Source organism: Thamnophis elegans, chromosome 1 (genome assembly GCF_009769535.1).
Source record: "Thamnophis elegans isolate rThaEle1 chromosome 1, rThaEle1.pri, whole genome shotgun sequence".
NCBI classification, from domain to species: Eukaryota; Metazoa; Chordata; class Lepidosauria; order Squamata; family Colubridae; genus Thamnophis; species Thamnophis elegans.
This window is the reverse complement of record NC_045541.1, coordinates 52,742,685-52,761,132: the sequence shown is the minus strand read 5'-3', so window position 1 is coordinate 52,761,132 and position 18,448 is coordinate 52,742,685. Positions and strand designations below refer to the sequence as shown.

The 18,448-nt window shown below is 38.9% G+C and overlaps 1 protein-coding gene across 5 annotated transcripts in view; it reads right to left on the bottom strand.

The window, feature by feature from the left end:
• The window catches only part of LOC116507635 (myosin light chain kinase, smooth muscle-like), an 89,079-nt gene that overhangs the window by 39,368 nt on the left and 31,263 nt on the right, over nucleotides 1–18,448 (bottom strand). For 3 of the 5 annotated variants that reach the window (XM_032215940.1, XM_032215958.1, XM_032215949.1), the window contains exon 2: nucleotides 5,231–5,400. In XM_032215940.1, the coding sequence (XP_032071831.1) occupies nucleotides 5,231–5,392 (162 nt within the window). In that variant the 5' untranslated portion in view covers nucleotides 5,393–5,400. Of the gene's footprint in view, nucleotides 1–5,230; nucleotides 5,401–13,758; nucleotides 13,991–14,385; nucleotides 14,426–18,448 lie in introns of those variants that run through there. The other 2 variants (XM_032215924.1, XM_032215933.1) reach the window with 2 other exon arrangements.

The following is an 18,448-nucleotide window of genomic DNA, read 5'->3' as shown; positions in this document are numbered from 1 at the left end:
GGTTCAAGCGGAGAACAACTCTGCTGGGGTGGAATATACAGAGATCCGCTCGAACGGAAAGAGCCGCCAGCTCGGAAACCCGCCTGGCCGATGTAATCGCCACCAAAAACACTGACTTAAGAGTCAATAGTCGAAGACTGACGGAAGAAATAGGTTCGAAAGGAGAGTCCATAAGTGCCCTGAGCACTAATGACAGATCCCAAGTAGGGTAGCGGTGCACGGTCGGAGGTCGGATGTTGGCCGCCCCCTTCAGGAAGGTCTTGACTTGAGAATGTTGTGACAAGGAGCGTACTTGACCTCCCCCAATCACTGTGGCAAGAGCTGTGACCTGCCTGCGGAGCGTGTTGGGTGCCAAACCTTTGTTAAGACCAGATTGTAGAAAGTCCAACACTTGGGGCACCGAATCCTGGAGGGGGTCTGCCCCAGCCCGTTGGCACCACCTGCAGAAGGCCTGCCAAGTAGCCTCGTAAATTCGAGTGGTGGAAGGTCGGCGGGCAGCCTGAATCGTACTGATGACCTCGCTGGAATACTGAAGGTTTGTCAGACTAGTCCGCTCACGTGCCACACGGCTAATTGTAGCAACTGGGGGTTCGGATGAATGAGGGCCCCCTGATGGAGCTGGATTTGATCGTCCGGAATCCTCCATGGGCGGGAGATCGACAGATGCACCAGGTCGGCATACCAAGTCTGTCGGGACCACATCGGAGCCACCAGGAGGACTTCCGCACGTTCCGACAGAATCTTCTGGACGACCGCCGGGATCACTGGAAGAGGCGTAAAGGCGTAAAGGAGGCCGGCCGGCCACGGGCTGCGCAAGGCATCCACTCCCTCCGCTCCGGGGGTCACATACCTGGAGAAGAAACGGGGCAGTTGCGCATTGTGAGGCTGCGCGAACAAGTCCACCACCGGACGGCCGAATCGGAGGGAAATCTGCTGGAAGAGGTCTGGATGTAACTGCCACTCCGCATGATCCACTGTGGCTCTGCTCAGCCAATCCGCCTGAACGTTGGATTTGCCCGAAATGTGTTCCGTTCGAAGGGACAACAGCCTGGACTCTGCCCAATGATGCAATTTCTCCGCCTCCATCATGAGAGCTCTGGAGTGCGTGCTCCCCTGGCGGTTGACATACGCCTTGGAGGCCACATTGTCGGTCAAAATCAGCACGTGCTTGTGAGTCACAATGTCCTGAAACTCTCGCAGGGCCAGTCTGATGGCCCGCAGCTCTAGCCAATTGATGCTGTTGGACAGCTCCCGGTCTGACCAGCGACCCTGTGCCACCCTGTCCAGGGCATGGCCGCCCCATCCAAACAGGCTGGCATCCGTCGTAACCTGGATACGTTCCGGCTCTTTGAACGGACACCCCTTGAGAATCTTTGAGGACGCCCACCATCGGAGTGATCTGAGGGCCTTGGGTGAAAGACGGACCTTGAGCTGAGAATGACTGGTGTGAGATCTCTGATAAGGAAGCAGGAACCATTGGAGTGGTCGTGCGTGAAACCTGGCCCAGGGAATGATGTCGATGCAAGAAATCATCTTCCCTAACAGCTGAGAGAGTAAAGCCAGGGGCACGAGCCGCAAGGCTGACACTTGAGAAGCCAGCTGTTGGATGCTCTGTCGCCTTTCCAGAGACAGGAAAACTTGGCAAGTGGCGGAATTGATGACAGTCCCTAAGTGAAGCAGCGTTGTAGTCGGCTGCAGATGGCTCTTGGGAAGATTCAGCACGAAACTGTGCCTCCGCAGGGAGTCCATCGTTACCTGAAGATCCCATGGGGCCTGGTCCCAGGATGGTGACAGGACCAAGATGTCGTCTAAGTAACAATTCACTCTCACCGGAACCGAACGAAGGGAGGCCGCCACCACCGCCAGGAGCTTGGTAAAAGTGTGGGGCGCCGATGAGAGGTCGAAGGGCAAGGCCCTGTACTGGAAATGATGGTCCGCAAAGTGGAAGCGCAGGAACCGTCGATGAGCCGGATGAATGGGCACATGGAGGTATGCCTCCTTGATGTCGATTGATGTCATCATGTCGCCTTGGCGGATGGATGCCAGGATGCTTTTCAACGACTGCATCTTGAACCTCTGGTACTTGATGTACCAATTGAGTCTTTTCAGATCTAGAATGGCTCGCCATCATCCTGAGCTTTTGGGCACCAGAAATAGGATGGAGTAAAACCCTAGACCTTCCTGCCCCTTGGGAACCTGTTCTATTGCTTTGATGGATATGAGATGATTTATTTCGGCTTCCATGAGACGCCGCTTTACTGAGCACCTGGGAACGGGGCACCTGATGAAACGTCTTGGAGGAATGGAGAGAAATTCTAGTGTGAGGCCCAGCCTCACCACCCGAAGGGCCCAGGCGTCTGAGGTGGTTTCCGCCCATTGATGAGCGAAGGCCAGCAGACGCCCGCCCACTGACTCTTCCCCCTGCGAGTCACCGGTACCTTCGAAAGGACCGGTTTCCCGAGCCACAGAAGGATCTCCTGTTGTGGGATTGCGCCTGGTGCTGTTGGCGTCCCCTATCTCTGCCCCCCCCCCCATGGTCCTGGCCATGGTCCTGTGACTGGTGAAAGCCCCTGTTGTAATGGGGAACAAAGGGGGCCGCTGCGTAGCCAGAATAGCCGCTCCGAAAGGACTGGCGTCTGTTGTATGGCTGCTGTCGTCGGGTATTGCGCCCCCCCAAGGAAGGGAGGACCTTGCGCTTGTCTCTAGTCTCTATGAGAATGGGATTGAGAACGGATCCAAACAAAGCCCCGCCCTTGAAGGGCGTGGATGCCAGGCGCCATTTAGATTTAATGTCAGCCTGCCAATGGCGGAGCCACAAGAGGTGACGGGAGGCCACATTGGAGACTACAGCTCGAGAAGCAAACTTAGCATAAGGATAAATTCCATTCCCTTTTTGCTTTTTGGAAAACAATGACCACCCTAAATCTGGTGTCTGGTGATCAGCCTGCAGAAGATTTTTTTTCATTTTATTTAGTTTGTCAAACATGTACGAGATAACAGATATAAGTATAAGCGTGGATATGAACACAGAAAATGGGTATGAATAAATGGGGCCAGTAGGAGAGGGACAGTAGGCATGCTGGTGCGCTTTTGCACACCCCTTACAGACCTCTTAGGAATGGTGTGAGGTCCACAGGAGACAGTTTAAGGAGACAGTTAAAGTTATGGGGGCTTGGGGAAGAAACCACAGTGTCAGATAGTGCATTCCAGGCATTGACCACTCTGTTGCTGAAGTCGTATTTTCTGCAATCGAGTTTGAGTGGTTTACCTTGAGTTTGTATATATTGTTTGCTCGTGTATTATTGCAGTTGAAGCTGAAGTAGTCATTGACAGGTAGGACATTGTAGCAGGTAATTTGGTTTACTATGCTTAGGTCAGACGGTAGGAAAACGTAAAAACTTATTTTACTTTTTTTAAAAAAAGTAGTGTTTTACAAACTTAGAAAGCTAAGTTTGGAAACCTGATAAAGTTTGAGCACGTACAATTTAAAATGCCAGTTGAATTCCTATTCTCTACATAGCCACTGTACTCAGAAGTCTGAATAGATTCTTTCCTACATCCTCGAAGACTGCACCCAGATTTTGTTTTTTCCTTCTTCACAGTTAGAAGGAAGAACTAAAGTCTAGGAACCCAAGTTTAGGAAAATTCAGAAAAACTAAAAGCCTCTAGCAAATCTCCTCTTGCTACTTAATTTTAACCAGGGTGTTAATTTTTTAGAGACAGAGAACATTCATTTAAGGCCAATCAGATTTAATAGTACAGTATTTCTAGAAATGTGCAAACGTGTAGGGAAAGGCTACTACACCCTATTCCATAAATATAACTTTAATTAATTTTTATGAATTCAAAGCACTTTTCTTTATAAATATTCATTTATAGACATTCATGTTTTCTTTATATGCTTCATTTTGTATTTTAGCACTTCCGTAGCCAGTTTTTGAGTAACCTAGAAAGGAGCACTATACACTTTTGTTTTAGTTTAAAACAAAAATGAATTTATTCAGAAAGATGGTGACCTTTTCCCCAAATGTAATTAAATATTTTTCCTACTTTACAGTACTTGCTATGAATTTATGTAATTTTCTAAAGCTCCACCATTCTTTTTCATCCAAAGTGCTTTACAAGCTTTTTATATATTTAGAAAAGAATAAAGCCTTTCTTTCTGAAGTATTCTTACTAGATACTTCTAAAATGAAAACATACGATCTTCACAATATTATCCTTATTTTCTGTCTTGAAATGTCAAGGAGTTTATTCTTTCTGATTAGATAAATTCCAGTGGAAAATGTTATTTGAAGAAAAAATTGTCTAGCCATTATTTGTAAAAAAAAATAGTTTTAATTCAAGAATAGTTCAATATTCTTAATATTTATATTATGTGATGAAAGCAAATAACATTAATAGCCAAAGAAATTTATGTCTGTGGTGAAATTTATATCTCTTAACATTCATCTGTGGCTTCCAGATAACTGAGAAAGAATGAGAGAACTATAAATGTCTTGTTAATATCTGATGGTGCTTAAACAATTTCAGAAAATGCACCAAGTTTTTGTTTATTGAGAAGTGACAATTGCTACCACAATCCTAATTAGCACTTTTGAAATAAGGCCTTCAAATTTACATGGCTAAAGCCCAAATAATTGTGTTGTCCTAAAATCCCTCATGCATACATGAAAAAGGAAAAATAGATAAACTAAAATTAAATAAAACAAAAATCATGTCTTGCAAAAATAGAATCAGGACAGAATAAAAATAAAATTTAAAATAACAGAATTAATAATGATTAATTCATAATAAAAGAACCAGTTTAATGTAACGTTTAAGGTAGAAATGTATGTTCTGTCCATAGGCATGAAGCCAGTTAGGTGATTTTGGGCAAGTCACTGTCTCAAACCCCCAAAAGAAGGCAATGGCAAACAAATATTATTGCCAAAAAAAGTGCAGCATCTAGTTCAGGAAGTTGCCAGGAGTCTACACTAAACCAAATACAAATAATGACAATAACAAGATCACCGTTAATGCTTATAAAAGTACACATTTCTCTTAAATGTGTACTTTTATAGGCATTAAAGGTGATGTTGTTATTGTCATTATTTGTATTTGGTTTAGTGTAGACTCCTGGCACACAGAGATGACTTTCATACATAAAACACATAGACACACACTTTCTCCACTCCCTTCAGACTACCAGAGAACAGACTGTACTATTGCATAGTATAGCTCTGGTTACCTGTCCTTCAAATTTTGCTGTGCCTCCGATTGGCACCTGGATATTTCGTGGAGATAGAATAAATGCTGGTGCTTCTGTTGCAGTGGGAGTTCTTAGAGAAGAGTGGTTCAAAGTTAAGGTCGCTTTGGAGATCTGAGTCGATACCAGTTTGACATCCCCCATGTTAAGACCTTCAGAAACATTAAGGAAACAAAAGAACAAGATGCTTTTTAAAAAAAGAACTTAATAAGCACTATTAGAAGAACAATCAAGTCACAATAAGCGTAGTTAAAAGTATACCCCTCTGAATGTGATGAGACTTTCTTCAGAGAAGACACCTATGAGCATACAATATTTACAAATAAAGTTCCATTTATTTAAGTGGGAATTGAAGTCACTAAATTATGACTAAATAAAGTCCAATAGTAAAATACAAGCAGTCCTTGAGATATGACCATAATGAAGCCTGCCTATAACATTTTCATGTTGCAATGGTCATTAGGTGGAGTATTTCATCTAATAAGCCCCCACCCCTGCTTGCCCCAATGAATTGTTAAATTAATGCCCAGTCGTTAAGGGGGTTCAGGGTACCTCAAGGGTGAGAGAGGCCCTTGGAGGCCTAGCACAGGCAATCACCCCCCTGCCCTTCTAAGGCCGTCCTCCCTTCACCACCACTCCAAGATACCCTGCGCTCCACTTCTCAGACCTTGGCTTCCCATGGGTCTTTTCCCACTCCCTCTGGGTCCCTCCAGCCTTAGGCCTGATTCTCATCCTACCAGGCCAAACAACCTCCTCCTCATTACCTTTGAAGAGTTCCCGAGCCTCCTAGAATGCTGGGATGAATTGCTTTTCTGTGTAGCCGCATGGCACAGTTCCAGAAGCGGCCACCATTTTATCCTGCCTACAGATGGTGGACCCATTCAGGTTTCCATTGCGTGGCCAGGGGACAAACTGCTTCATTTTGCTGCCTTAGCAAGGTCTGCATGGTACTGCAAAAGCTTTTTCAGAATTGTACGGACCGTGTTAAGTCAGTAAAATTAAGCAGTTTGCTTCATGGCTGCTGTTTTGTATCTGCTCACAAGTGAGTGGGAGAAAATGGCAGTCATGCTTGGGTTATCACCACCACCTGGCCAGGGGAAAAACTGGAATCTTCCTTTTCTCCCTGTTGCACACAACATTAGCAGTTTCTAAAATACCAACCATAACTGCACCTGTACTAGCATCACATTAATTGAACTTTTGGTTAAACACAACACATTAAACACATTAAACACAACCTGTCATCAATTTGCACTAAACTGGATATTGCATTATTTGAATTTGTATTAATTGTGACCTAGCTGAAAATTATTTGGTAGTTCATACTCTACCATTTATTAAGAGTAAATACTCGCAACTTTTTAAATGTTTGAGAAAATGCTTCATTTACTGTAACATAAGAAGGAAAATCAGTGAACTTGTTATTAGATCAGATATGCTACAATTAGCAGGAGGCTAAAGTTCATTATCTATCTTCCTTCATCGATACAAAAGTAAACAACAGAGCATTCCTATCATGACTAACATGTAATTCTAGGTATTTCTCAGTTGATTAAGAGCAAGACAAATGTGTTCATTAAAAGGAATAAAGTATTGTTTAATAGGGACATACTTCTTTATTTAAGAAATTATTCATTTTTAATTCTCTGATAAATCTGGATTACCGTATTTTTGGAGTATAAGACACACCTTTTTCCCTCAAAAAAGAGGGTGAAAATCTGGGTGCATCTTATACACTGAATACAGCATTTTTGGCCTTCGAAACCCCATCCTCTTTGCGAAAATGGCCGTGCATAGCCTTTAGGAGGCTTCTAGAGTGCTCCTGGGGGCCGAGGAGGACAAAAATGAGCGAAAATGGACCATATTTTGCTCATTTTTGCCCACTCCAACCCCCAGGAGCACTCTATAAGCCTCCTAAAGGCTATGCATGCCCTTTTTTTGACAAAAATGGGCCCATTTTCATGAAAAATGGGCCATTTTTGGGAGGTTTGCAGAGTGAAAATTTTTTTTTAATTTGCCTCTTCAAAATCTTGGTGCGTCTTATACTCCAGTGCTTCTTATACTCCAACAAATACGGTACATTCAAATGTTGGGACTATCTTTTGAAACTGGGCAATCCATGTTCATTTTACTAAACTGGAAAGTGGCTTCCGTCACCACATATGAAACAAACTCCAGCCTGCCAAATCATGGAATCAGAAGACTAGCTTTGTGTGTGAATAATGTTATCTTCTGTATCTACCTGAATTAATGATACTTCATACAATTACTGCTACAAGTCTTCAGGCTTTTCTCCATGCTACTGGCATATAGGAACATTAAGATTCTGTAACTAAAGATGTTTCATGCTAAGCTTAATACCTAGCAAATATTAGGAAGACAAATATATTTAAAACTGGATGTAAAAAAATGGAAGAGAACATCTGGTTTAGAGCATATGGCAAGGATGAAAAGGGCTCCAGGATTCATTTTCCAGTTTTCCATGACACCATTGCATTCTAAGAGATTTCTTCCTTCCACTCATCCTACCATTAATTAAAAACAATAACAGCACAAAAGCAATGTGCATGCCTAAACAGGATACATCATCTATGAACCTGTAATGCAGTAATAAGTGCCTAATGTCTTAAGACCCTGAACTGACAAAATATCTTAAAGGATGACATATCTCAATCCAATAATGCATTACATTATGAAGAGTGAAAATATAAATACTCAATAGTTTTACAAATAAGGAGATGAGTATAGAATTCTTGTATAGAATATGAAGGATGTGTGTGTGTTTTAGTTTTATACTGAAGATGGCATTTAATTTCATTGAAACTAAACTAAACAAGAGTGAAATACTGAAGGAAACATGCCACATTAAGTTTTCCTGAAGTTCTGCCAACCCTAACAAGTCTATTATATCATTTAACCCCCAGCTCAAAACAGTCACTAGAAAGTAGTCACTGATGTCTTAGTCATATTACAGCTTAACTACTGCAATATGATGCACCCGGTGGTACCTTTGAATACTACTTGGATGGTTCAGAATGCAGCACTGCAGGCAGTGATAGGCATACCTCATGGGCAGTGTCACATTCCCATGTGACACCTGTGCTTTGAGAACTAAACTTGCATATGCTTCCACTTATGACTCTAGGTACTGGTTAGCATTTATATAGCCCAATATGGCACAGGTCAAGGCTATATAAGGGACCATGATATCTTCCCAGTCACTATAAACCAAAAAGATTGATGTGCTCCAAATTCCTTCGATTAAGCAGTGCTGTTTGTTGGGATGCTGAAAGTATGCCTTCTCTTTTGTGGCATCTGCCCTCTGGAGTGAGATCACCTTGAAAATCTATGTGCCTCCCACCTAGAAAGCTTGAAGATCTGGTTGTTCTCCCAGGTCTTGGATTAAGATTCAAGGAGTGTTTTGTTTGATGTGATTTTTGTCTGTTTGTGTACAATATCTGATCCTACTTTTTCTTTTGTATAATATTTTCACTATTTAGTATATTATGACCTGTACATTGTTCATTGGATTGTGTTACTGTGTTTGTGTGTGTGTAATTAAAGAGAAAGAGAACATGGTACTATCAATGCAGAAAACCACATAAATAAATGCATAAATAAGTAAATACATAAGCAATGCATACATTCATAACAGATTTAAATATATTGGGTAAGATACTCAGCTACTGAGTATCTGACAAGGATAATCTGTACCATCTTTTAAAACTCAGTTTAAAAAGTAGTTTAGTTTCCCTTCTTTACTGTTCTTCTTTACTCATCCTTGTTCATGGGATTTTTCATCATCAATTTAACAGCTTTGAGTGAGCATATGCAAGAAAGGAGCTTTTCTTTTATTCTTAAAATATTGCTATAGAAAGATTTGAAAACACTCAAAAATAAGTTGCAAAGTATACTGAATATTTTTAATAAACAATCTCAGTTCTAACAAACAATGTTTCCACACGAGACAGTAAGAATGGGAGCATCAATAAATCTGGTTTTCTGTTATTCTCAGTTTCTACTTTTAAATGTTTCATGTGTACAGAATTTCCTTTCCTGGATTTTATCTTGAATATTTCCAACATCCCTTCATATAATCTGGAGATCTTTATATGAAGCACAGCTCAACATAATGAAATCTTATGTTTTAGTTATTTATTTATCACATTTAGAAACTGCCCAATGGCTGCCTTTTAACATTTGTTTTTGTGCTTGTTTTATATTGGAGAATTTTGTTTGTGTAAGTATGATTGGTGTTGACCATGCATCACTATAGGGGTGGTACAAAGAAATAATCATCACAGATCCAGATATGTGAATTATCTGTATGTATTGGGTTGTATATAGGTTCTGGATATAAATATCTTGCCTTAATGGAAGAAAGTATTTAATCTAACTTTTATTATTCTGGCTTCAGCAGTGAGTATCACTTATTTCTGACCCAAATCAGAAAAATTAAACAAGATCACATTTGGTTAGTTTAATACAAGGACTGAGGATTTCCAGAAAATTCCAAAGTTGTTGGTGAAACTCCTTTATCAGAGCAGACCTTCTGAAGACAACATTTTAGCAATCTTGGTAAAAGCAGCATTGAAGACAAACTGAATGTGTGTGCTTTTCCCAATTGAAAAGATCACAGCAGCATACTATTGAATTGGAAAGGTTGAGGAGCTCTGTGGGAAGAGATTTTTAAGTGATGCTTGAAACACTAAGCAGGAACTGGGTACAGCAAGCATTTCCTCTGGTGGGAAAACAAACACTGATCAGCACAGCCGATTTGTTGTAAACTTATTTTATTCCTAAAGAGAGAGAGAAAAAATTGCAAACAGGTTTTCTAAAAAAAATGAAGAACCTGGACTTTTCAAAAATTCAGCATTGAATAATACTTTCGTAAATACAGTATTGTGTAATTGACAAGGATGAATTCAGAATAAATTTTAGGATTAAGCTAGCGTGGTAGACCTTCATCGATTAATTTATTTTGCGTAGCAAACTGCCATTATCTATTTGCTCTCAATATCTCTACTTCAATAAATTAAGTTGTACAAGATGTTTACTTTTAAAAACTATATGGAACTAATTATTACTCCGTTTCACATTCCACCAATAAAATTTTTAATCTGCTTTACATTCTTCATTTTCCTTCAGGCTGCTAAACATTATTTTCATGAATGGTCAGGATTCCAGTAAAGCGCATCTTCCTAATGGGTGTTAAAGAACAAAAACTAATCCAGATGTTTCCAATAACACCATAGGAAAGATGTGGGAAGCAGACTGTTGAGGAACAACATGAACAGGTTTCTTCTTTTGACATTTGAATGTTGGACAACACTAGCTTTTTACTTATAAAAAGGTGCTTTGGAGAACAGATTGACCCCCTCTTCTTTGTGTCAGCCCCTCAGATATTGGAACACTGTTACATAAAATATCAGATATATAATTTGTAGCTTTACTGGATTGCTGCTATATGCAGATTCATTTAAATCTCTGTAATGGACAGAATTGTCATTTATGAAGTAACTGTGGTTTTCCACATGCTGAAGCTTTTAAAAAATCTATCTATCTATCTATCTATCTATCTATCTATCTATCTATCTATCTATCTATCTATCTATCTATCTATCTATCTATCTATCCTCTATCTATCTAAAAAAGTATTTATGTATGTATATTTATTTGTTCCAGCATAACTCTGGAATGCCTCAAGCAATTCCAACCAAACTTGCTACGCAGATGCCTTGCTGTGGAAGAAAATACGGTGGGGGTAAGACACCCCTAACACCTCTTGGAGTGTTTGTGTGTGTGTGTGTCCTGGCACACAGTTGGCACAGAGCCCACCTCGGGTGCACGTGTTCTTCCGGCCAGCTGATATTTGGGTCTGTGCCACGCATGCACGGGGGGGATGGGGAGTGCAGGGTGGTGCGGTGCAAGCCCCCCGCAGCCCATTTTGGCTGCAGGGAAGCGTACTAGACCAAAAATGGGGTACAGTCCTCCTGCAGCCAATTTTGGTTCACAGGAGGCTGCAGGGAGGCCTACTAGACCCAAAACAGGCCCTAGGGGAGGGTCATGCACACATGTGTGGGAGGCAGAGGGGATTAGGATGAAAAAATATCCGGGCAGTACATGGGTCAATCAGCTAGTAAATACATAAAAAGACTACAGGTAGCCCCTGACTGATCCACAACTGAGCCCAAAATTTCTAGGTGAGACATTTCTTTAGTGAATTTTGTCCTATTTTATGGCCGTTCTTGCCATAGTTGTTAAGTGAGTCACTGCAATTGGTAAGTTAGTAATCCGGTTATTAAGTGAATCTGGCTTCCTCCTTTGACTTTGCTTGTCACAAGGTTGCAAAAGTGGATCACATGACCCTAAAATACTGCAATGGTCATAAATATGAGTCAGTTGCCAAATATCTGAATTTTGATCATAAGTGTGAAAGTCACTTTCACCGGACATAAGTCACTTTTTTCAGTGTTGTTATAACTTTGAACAATCACTAAATGAACTGTTTTAAGTTGAGGACTACCTGCAGTGCCAGGGTTTGCCCACAGATTATTTTCTTTCCAATTCAAAATTCTGTGCCTTAGAGACCCATTATTCCCAATTAAAAGAAAGCAGTATCCATCAAAGATTATGAAAATATACTTTCTGCATACTGAACATGTTCATTAGTGGCAGACTTTAGACTCCTCATATATTTCAAAACTGGTTTCTAACCAAAGAAGAAGAAGAAGAATGGATGGGAATAAATAGAAGTAATGAGAAGTATAACAATAATTAATCACTGAAGAATTCTTGGGTTCAGTCATCATTAGACTGGTTATATTCTGATAATAACTGCCTGCTCCTGAGAGAATCTTGGAAGTATTTGGGTAAGGTTAACAGAATGTAAGTAACTGAAAGCAGAAAGTCAATGAGGACTTTTATGGCTCTACCATAAAACTTCAGGTGGTAGGGAAAAATAAAAATACTTGGGGTTTTCCTTTTCCTTTGAAGTTTTATGAGCCCAAATATAAATCTATATTCTGATACTCTGTAAATCATTTGACTATAGGGGAAGCTGAGGAGATAAACACAATAACCATGTGGTGCATACAGTAGAAATTTGTCATGGCAAGAATGTATTTTGATAATATGAACACTCTCCTGTGAAGCTTTTAGAAGAGATTCACCCAAAACTCCCAAATTTCATTTAGGCAATGATAACACTCAATACTGCAAATACTTAAAATGTCCCAATGATTACAGTATAGTACAAAACTAGGAAAGGCATGAAAAAAGAACTGTAAATTGTGAATTACCTGCCTAGTTCCAAAAAACAATCCTCAAAAATTGCACAAATTGCTACAATAAATCAAATGAGTACTGGAGTGTTTACATTTTGATGAATAAAATACTAAAAGCTAAGCATATTTTAAAAATTATAAAAAGCATGTAGAATCAGACTAAAACTAATTGAACTGCAAGGTTTCCTCATGCACAAATAAAAAAGGCAGAAAATGTTCTCTATATATTTCCATAGATACAAATGGAAATAATTCTGATTACAATGAAATACTTCTGATGCCAAGAAGGAATCCATCATATTATAGAATTTCCAGATCATATATACAAAAACCCTTTTTCTTTAATAGGTATGTAAAGAAAAAAATGTTAGCAGATGCAGCTATTTTCATCAGAATACCTTTTTACCGGACAGTTAAAAGGCCCAGAAGTGCTGAAATAAGCCAAACCTGTCATGTCCAATCATACTCCATAACTGGAGATAGCCCTAATAAATAAATCCCAAATCTTTGGCTCTACCCCCCTCCCCCCTTTTGCTCTAGGCATGCCAACAAAGCCTCAACTGATTCGTCCAGCATGGCATATAACATTTGTGTGGACAAATTCCAAATTCCATCTTAGCTTTCTTCGTTGTTTCTGGAATCAAATCTGTTCTACTATGCAGAAAACCAAACTCTCTTTTAGTTAGGCATCAAACATATTAATGTTTTAATCCCTTATTTCAAAGAATTTATTGCACAGGATAAATGTGCACAAATCTCTTGTTCATAGGCCACCTGCAAATATAAAACATCTGGGCCTCATTTCGTTTGTTTAAAAATAATACTTCTTTCTGTATCTTCCAGTACATTAGATTCACTTGGAGAGACCCCCATGGCAAGATTGAATATACTATATTATACAAAAAAATCCAAACAGTTTCTTCTGTCCTCTGTACTTCATAAAACTGGTTTTCTTTAAATATTTATGTAGATTTAGCATTGCTGAATTTAACTAAATTTAACTCTTTGTTGGTCTTCTAAGATATTGATCAAAACCATCATATAGGCAGACTTTATAATGCTCTGAACTATGATTTATAGCTTACTATGTTGTTTGACTTCTCTAATAAAACAATATTGAGCAGATTATACCTTTCCTCGACCTGGAAAACCATTAACTGAATTATCAGTAAGGAATAAAGTATACCTCGTTTGGCTCCCAAACTAAAGTAATGCATCACCTACCTAAAAACATTTCACATAGTGGAATCATACCAATATCTTCTTTCTTGGATGAATCTTATTTGTAACTTCTGGAAAATACTCACATATATGAAAGTATACAAAAATAAAGATATTTTCACAGAAAATATGAGAGATTTTCACAAAAATTCTTTCCAGCTTTGTACTGCCACACTCCCTGCAAAAAAAATCAGTCCATGCTCTGTGAAAAACTACCAAACTGAGGCATCTTGGCTAAGTTGCTTCCAACTCCTCAAAAAGATTCCACTCGCCTAAGCTAAGAAGTTAAATAGCTGAGCTCTTCTTATCAACAGGATATGTTTAATATGTAACTTAAGCATAACCATCTGCACTTGAAAGCTCGTTTCTTTTCCACAGTGGAAAACAGAAGCAATTTTTTCCTTTTGTTCTAACAATCTTATAAAAATAAAATATTAATGCATTTCCTCAGTTTTTTTTAAATTTTGTAATTAAATTAAATAGACTTCTTCTCTTCCAGGTCGTCCTCAAGTTTTTATCAGTGTCTCAGTTTTAAATTCAACATTTTTCTATTTATCATCATCTTTCTAGAACTGGATTATGAGGAAGAAAGATAGTTGATACACTGGGCAAACAAAAAACACAACCTACTTGATTTATTAACAGCTTCATTAGGCATTCTTCATTAGGCATTTCTTATTCGCAGCCATCTTTTTTGCTTTCTTTATCTGCTTCTGAACTTTGCTCGTGTTCTTGTCCTCCCTTCAGTCTGTGTCATAAATCACATTATCCAATAGTTTCATTCATCTCAACCCAGCTACTGTAATCTGAGATCTGGCTCCACTGATGCTCTGCATGGAATGTCAACACAGAGAGTTCACAGGTGATCTTTTTCTCATGTTCTGCAGTGCATCTGTACTCATCTAAATAATGTTCTTACATACCTCCCCTGTAGGAGTTGGTTGTTACTTTGATAATGGAGCACTTGGTTAGGGTGGGTTTTTCAACACACTTCAAATTTACTGTCATTTCCTCTGTTGATTAGAAGCTCCAAGGAGGGTAGTGTGCAGTTGTTTTCTTGTGAATATTATTGTTCTGAAGATAATGTTTCATATAAGTTCTTTAGTTGCTCCCTTTTTATTATAAGAGTATCGTCTACATACCAGATCCATACTTGCATGTGTAGATGCTACATTATGGTCTCCGCTTTGACTACTCAGAATGTTGATCCCATGGATATCTCTCTGATTTATTGGTTCTTAAATTTTGATTTAAGATGTCTTAAGATGTCATCTTAAGTCATCTTACTGTGTCATCTGTTTTGATTTGACTCTGATTCTGCATTCGTCCAGTCTGTGGTATGATTGTTTGCCTTACCTGAACCTCTGAGCCAAGTTCTGTTGTTTTAAATGCTGCTTCTAAGTTGAATTAGCATCGTCTGATGAGATCTTTCTGGAGGATACTATGTTTTGTGGTGGATGTGTATGGTTGGACATTTGACTACCTATTTGCAGCCTACACCCAGATAGCAGGGATTAACACTAGACAAACAATTAAGCAGAAAACTATCCTAATGAAGGAACTATCAGGAGAAAGCCACACCTTCACAAATACTAGCAGGGCAAACTTCTATATATAAAGAAGGAGAAAAACTCACATTAACTTGCCCTGATGTTATCTAGTTGAGTAATGAAACACTGCAAGCAACCAATCTCAGAGAATACAAGGACTCCACAATCTCCCTATTCTTATCAAAGTATTGTAAAAATTCAGTGTTAACAAATATTGGGTTCATGGTGCATCCAGCAGAACGAATTCTAAAAGGGCTGATATGAAACTCAACTCTGGAAGTAAGTTAATTTCTAAATTATTTTGCCAGTATTAACATTATGCTTAATACAACATTTTCAGGCTAGATGGATTACAATCACCAAACAGACATTACTCAATATATATATTATGAGAAGCAGCTACTACCAGGGCTGTGCAAATGTCAAAAATAGCTTGGCAGAAGTGCTTGAAAATAGAAGCATTTCTCTGCTATTCATTAGCCTGTCTTTTTTTCCAAGCTTCTGAAAAAAAGTTGTTATGAATCAACTCCTTAAAGCCGTGGCATCTTGTTTGATGTTTACATGGAAAAAGACATACAGGTAATCCTCACTTAGCCAGCACAATTGGGATTGGAAACTTGGTTGTTAAGTGAAGTGGTCATTAAGTGAAACTATGACTGTGGTTATGAACTTTGCTTTACAGATCTGTGAAGATCATAAATACAAAAACCGATCACAAAATTACTTTACTTTCAAATAGTTGTTGGACAAAGCAGTTACTATATAGTGTTTAATGACGAACATACAGTAAATGGTGCACTACTTACATTCATGTGCACTCCAAAGTATTTATGATTTAGAAAATTTGTAGTGTGCAAGAACATGGAGTCAGGGTCTAAATGGCCCATCCCAACTTTGATTCTAACATGAACAGAAGGCACTAAATGCAGGGATGAAGAACTTACGGTGCTCAAGAAATTGTCAATCTACTAATACAATAATAACGATAATAAATAAAAATATTTAGCAGAAAAATAAAAAAATAATAAAAATAAGATGGGAAATTGGTGAATAAAAATGCCAAATCCAGTCTGAACATCTGATTCACTATTGATGAATCATAATAATCTCCATAATGTTGGCTGAGACTGCTGAAAATCTCCATAGAATCTCAAATAAAAGTTTCTCGTGCTTGATTTCCAGTGAGCAGGAGAAGACATATCAATGCTCACTCCTGCATTGTTGCTGTTCTTTTCCTCTTAGGTAAAGGTAAAGGTTCTCCTTGCATATATGTGCTAGTCGTTCCCGACTCTAGGGGGCGGTGCTCATCTCCATTACAAAGCCGAAAAGCCAGCCTGTCCAAAGACGTCTCTGTGGTCATGTGGTGGCAGGACTAAATGCCGAAGGCGCACGGAACACTGTTACCTTCCCACCAAAAGTGGTCCCTATTTTTCTACTTGCATTTTTACATGCTTTCAAACTGCTAGGTTAGCAGAAGCTGGGACAAGTAACTCTGTTACGCAGTGCTAGGGATTCAAATTGCTGAACTGCCAACTTTTTGATCGATAAGTTCAGTGTCTTAGCCACTGAGCCACTGTGTCTCTGCTTTTCCTCTTACACCAAGATAAATCAAAGGGGCTTTAAGTCTTTTATCTATTCTAGTGTTCAGTACTTCTAAATACTTACTGTACATCATACCCATTTTAGTTAGTTTAGTTAGTTAGCTATTACCAGTAATTAGTTTACTGACTTAGCACATTTTGATTTGTAAGCCTTACTTCAGGGTTTAGCGTGATAATTAAGGCTATCAGATCTGGGCTGGAAAATTCCAATGACCACTAGGTGGCAGCAGTAAAATACAGAAAATTGGTACTCTTTATTACCATCTATTTGTTATCCAGAATTCAGCAGCCCAAATTCAATAATCCTAAACACAATGTATGAACACAGAAAACTATTGACATGCAATTTAAATAATTTCAGTGAGGACATGTGCATAGTAATTCATGAAGGAACATTAGAAAGCATGTTTGTCCAAAAACAGCTAATTCTTAATTAGTTTCTCTAAAATTAAGTCCTTTGAATTGTGAGTTTGAAATGAGCCTACCGGGGTGGGTTTCAAAAATTTTTACTACCCATTCTGTGGAGGTGGCTGGGGGGGGGGGGGCATGTGACTGCGTGGGCATGGCCAACTTTACATCATTCAACCACATGATAGAGTTTTCTTACAATATCCAGGCCCAAATCAATCATTCAGAAAGGATCAAAATCCAGAAAGAATGCCAGCAGAATTCTACATGATATACTTCCAATGGAACATGTCATTCACTAGACAAGCTACTTTTATTACAATGGTCAAATGAGACAAACAAGAAATCCTCCAAATAGCTCAAAATAGCACATATGTTGAATTCCCATACAAAGAAAATCTACTTACATATTGTTCAAGTTACCTCTGTCTTTGTACCCAACATTTTAAAACTGCATGCAGATAATTAAACAAAACTTTTCTTAAAATCATAACAAGAATATAATGTTGACAACATGTTAGCCAGAAGCCAAGTATCCCCAAAATTATACTTCAAATTAGAAAAACTTTCATAACCTAAAGTAATATTAATTATAAGAAGCATCTTCATTTATAAAGATATCAGTGATGAAATAAGACATTTTAAAATGAGGAAGATTTACAGTAGATTATTCCTTTCATTAAACTGGGGAGTAGAAGGGAGGGGGGGGGAATCATCCATTTTTCTACTATGCTGCTTTTCTTCCAGGCTAACTTTAAAAAGCAGAGAAGGCACTACTCTGTTATATCTATGGACATAAAGAAAGAATTCCAAAGTCCTCTCTTAATGTAATACTAGGCATGCTGAAAGCCTGAAATAGGAATAATGAAGGCTCTTCAACAGATAGCTTGTTGCATCTGACTAGTCCAGTCAAAAATACAATGTCAATGATACATTAACTTCAGAAAATACATTTGTTAGAAGGTATAGATTAATTGCTTTAATTTATTCCTGACAGTACATTGAAAAAGCAAAAAGTCATATTTTAAGGTTGATTTTAAATAATATATTTTAATTTTAATGAAATGGTCTCAATAGTTCAGTTCCCAGTTATAGAACACAGGGCTTCCACTTCAGCAAACGCCATATATCCAC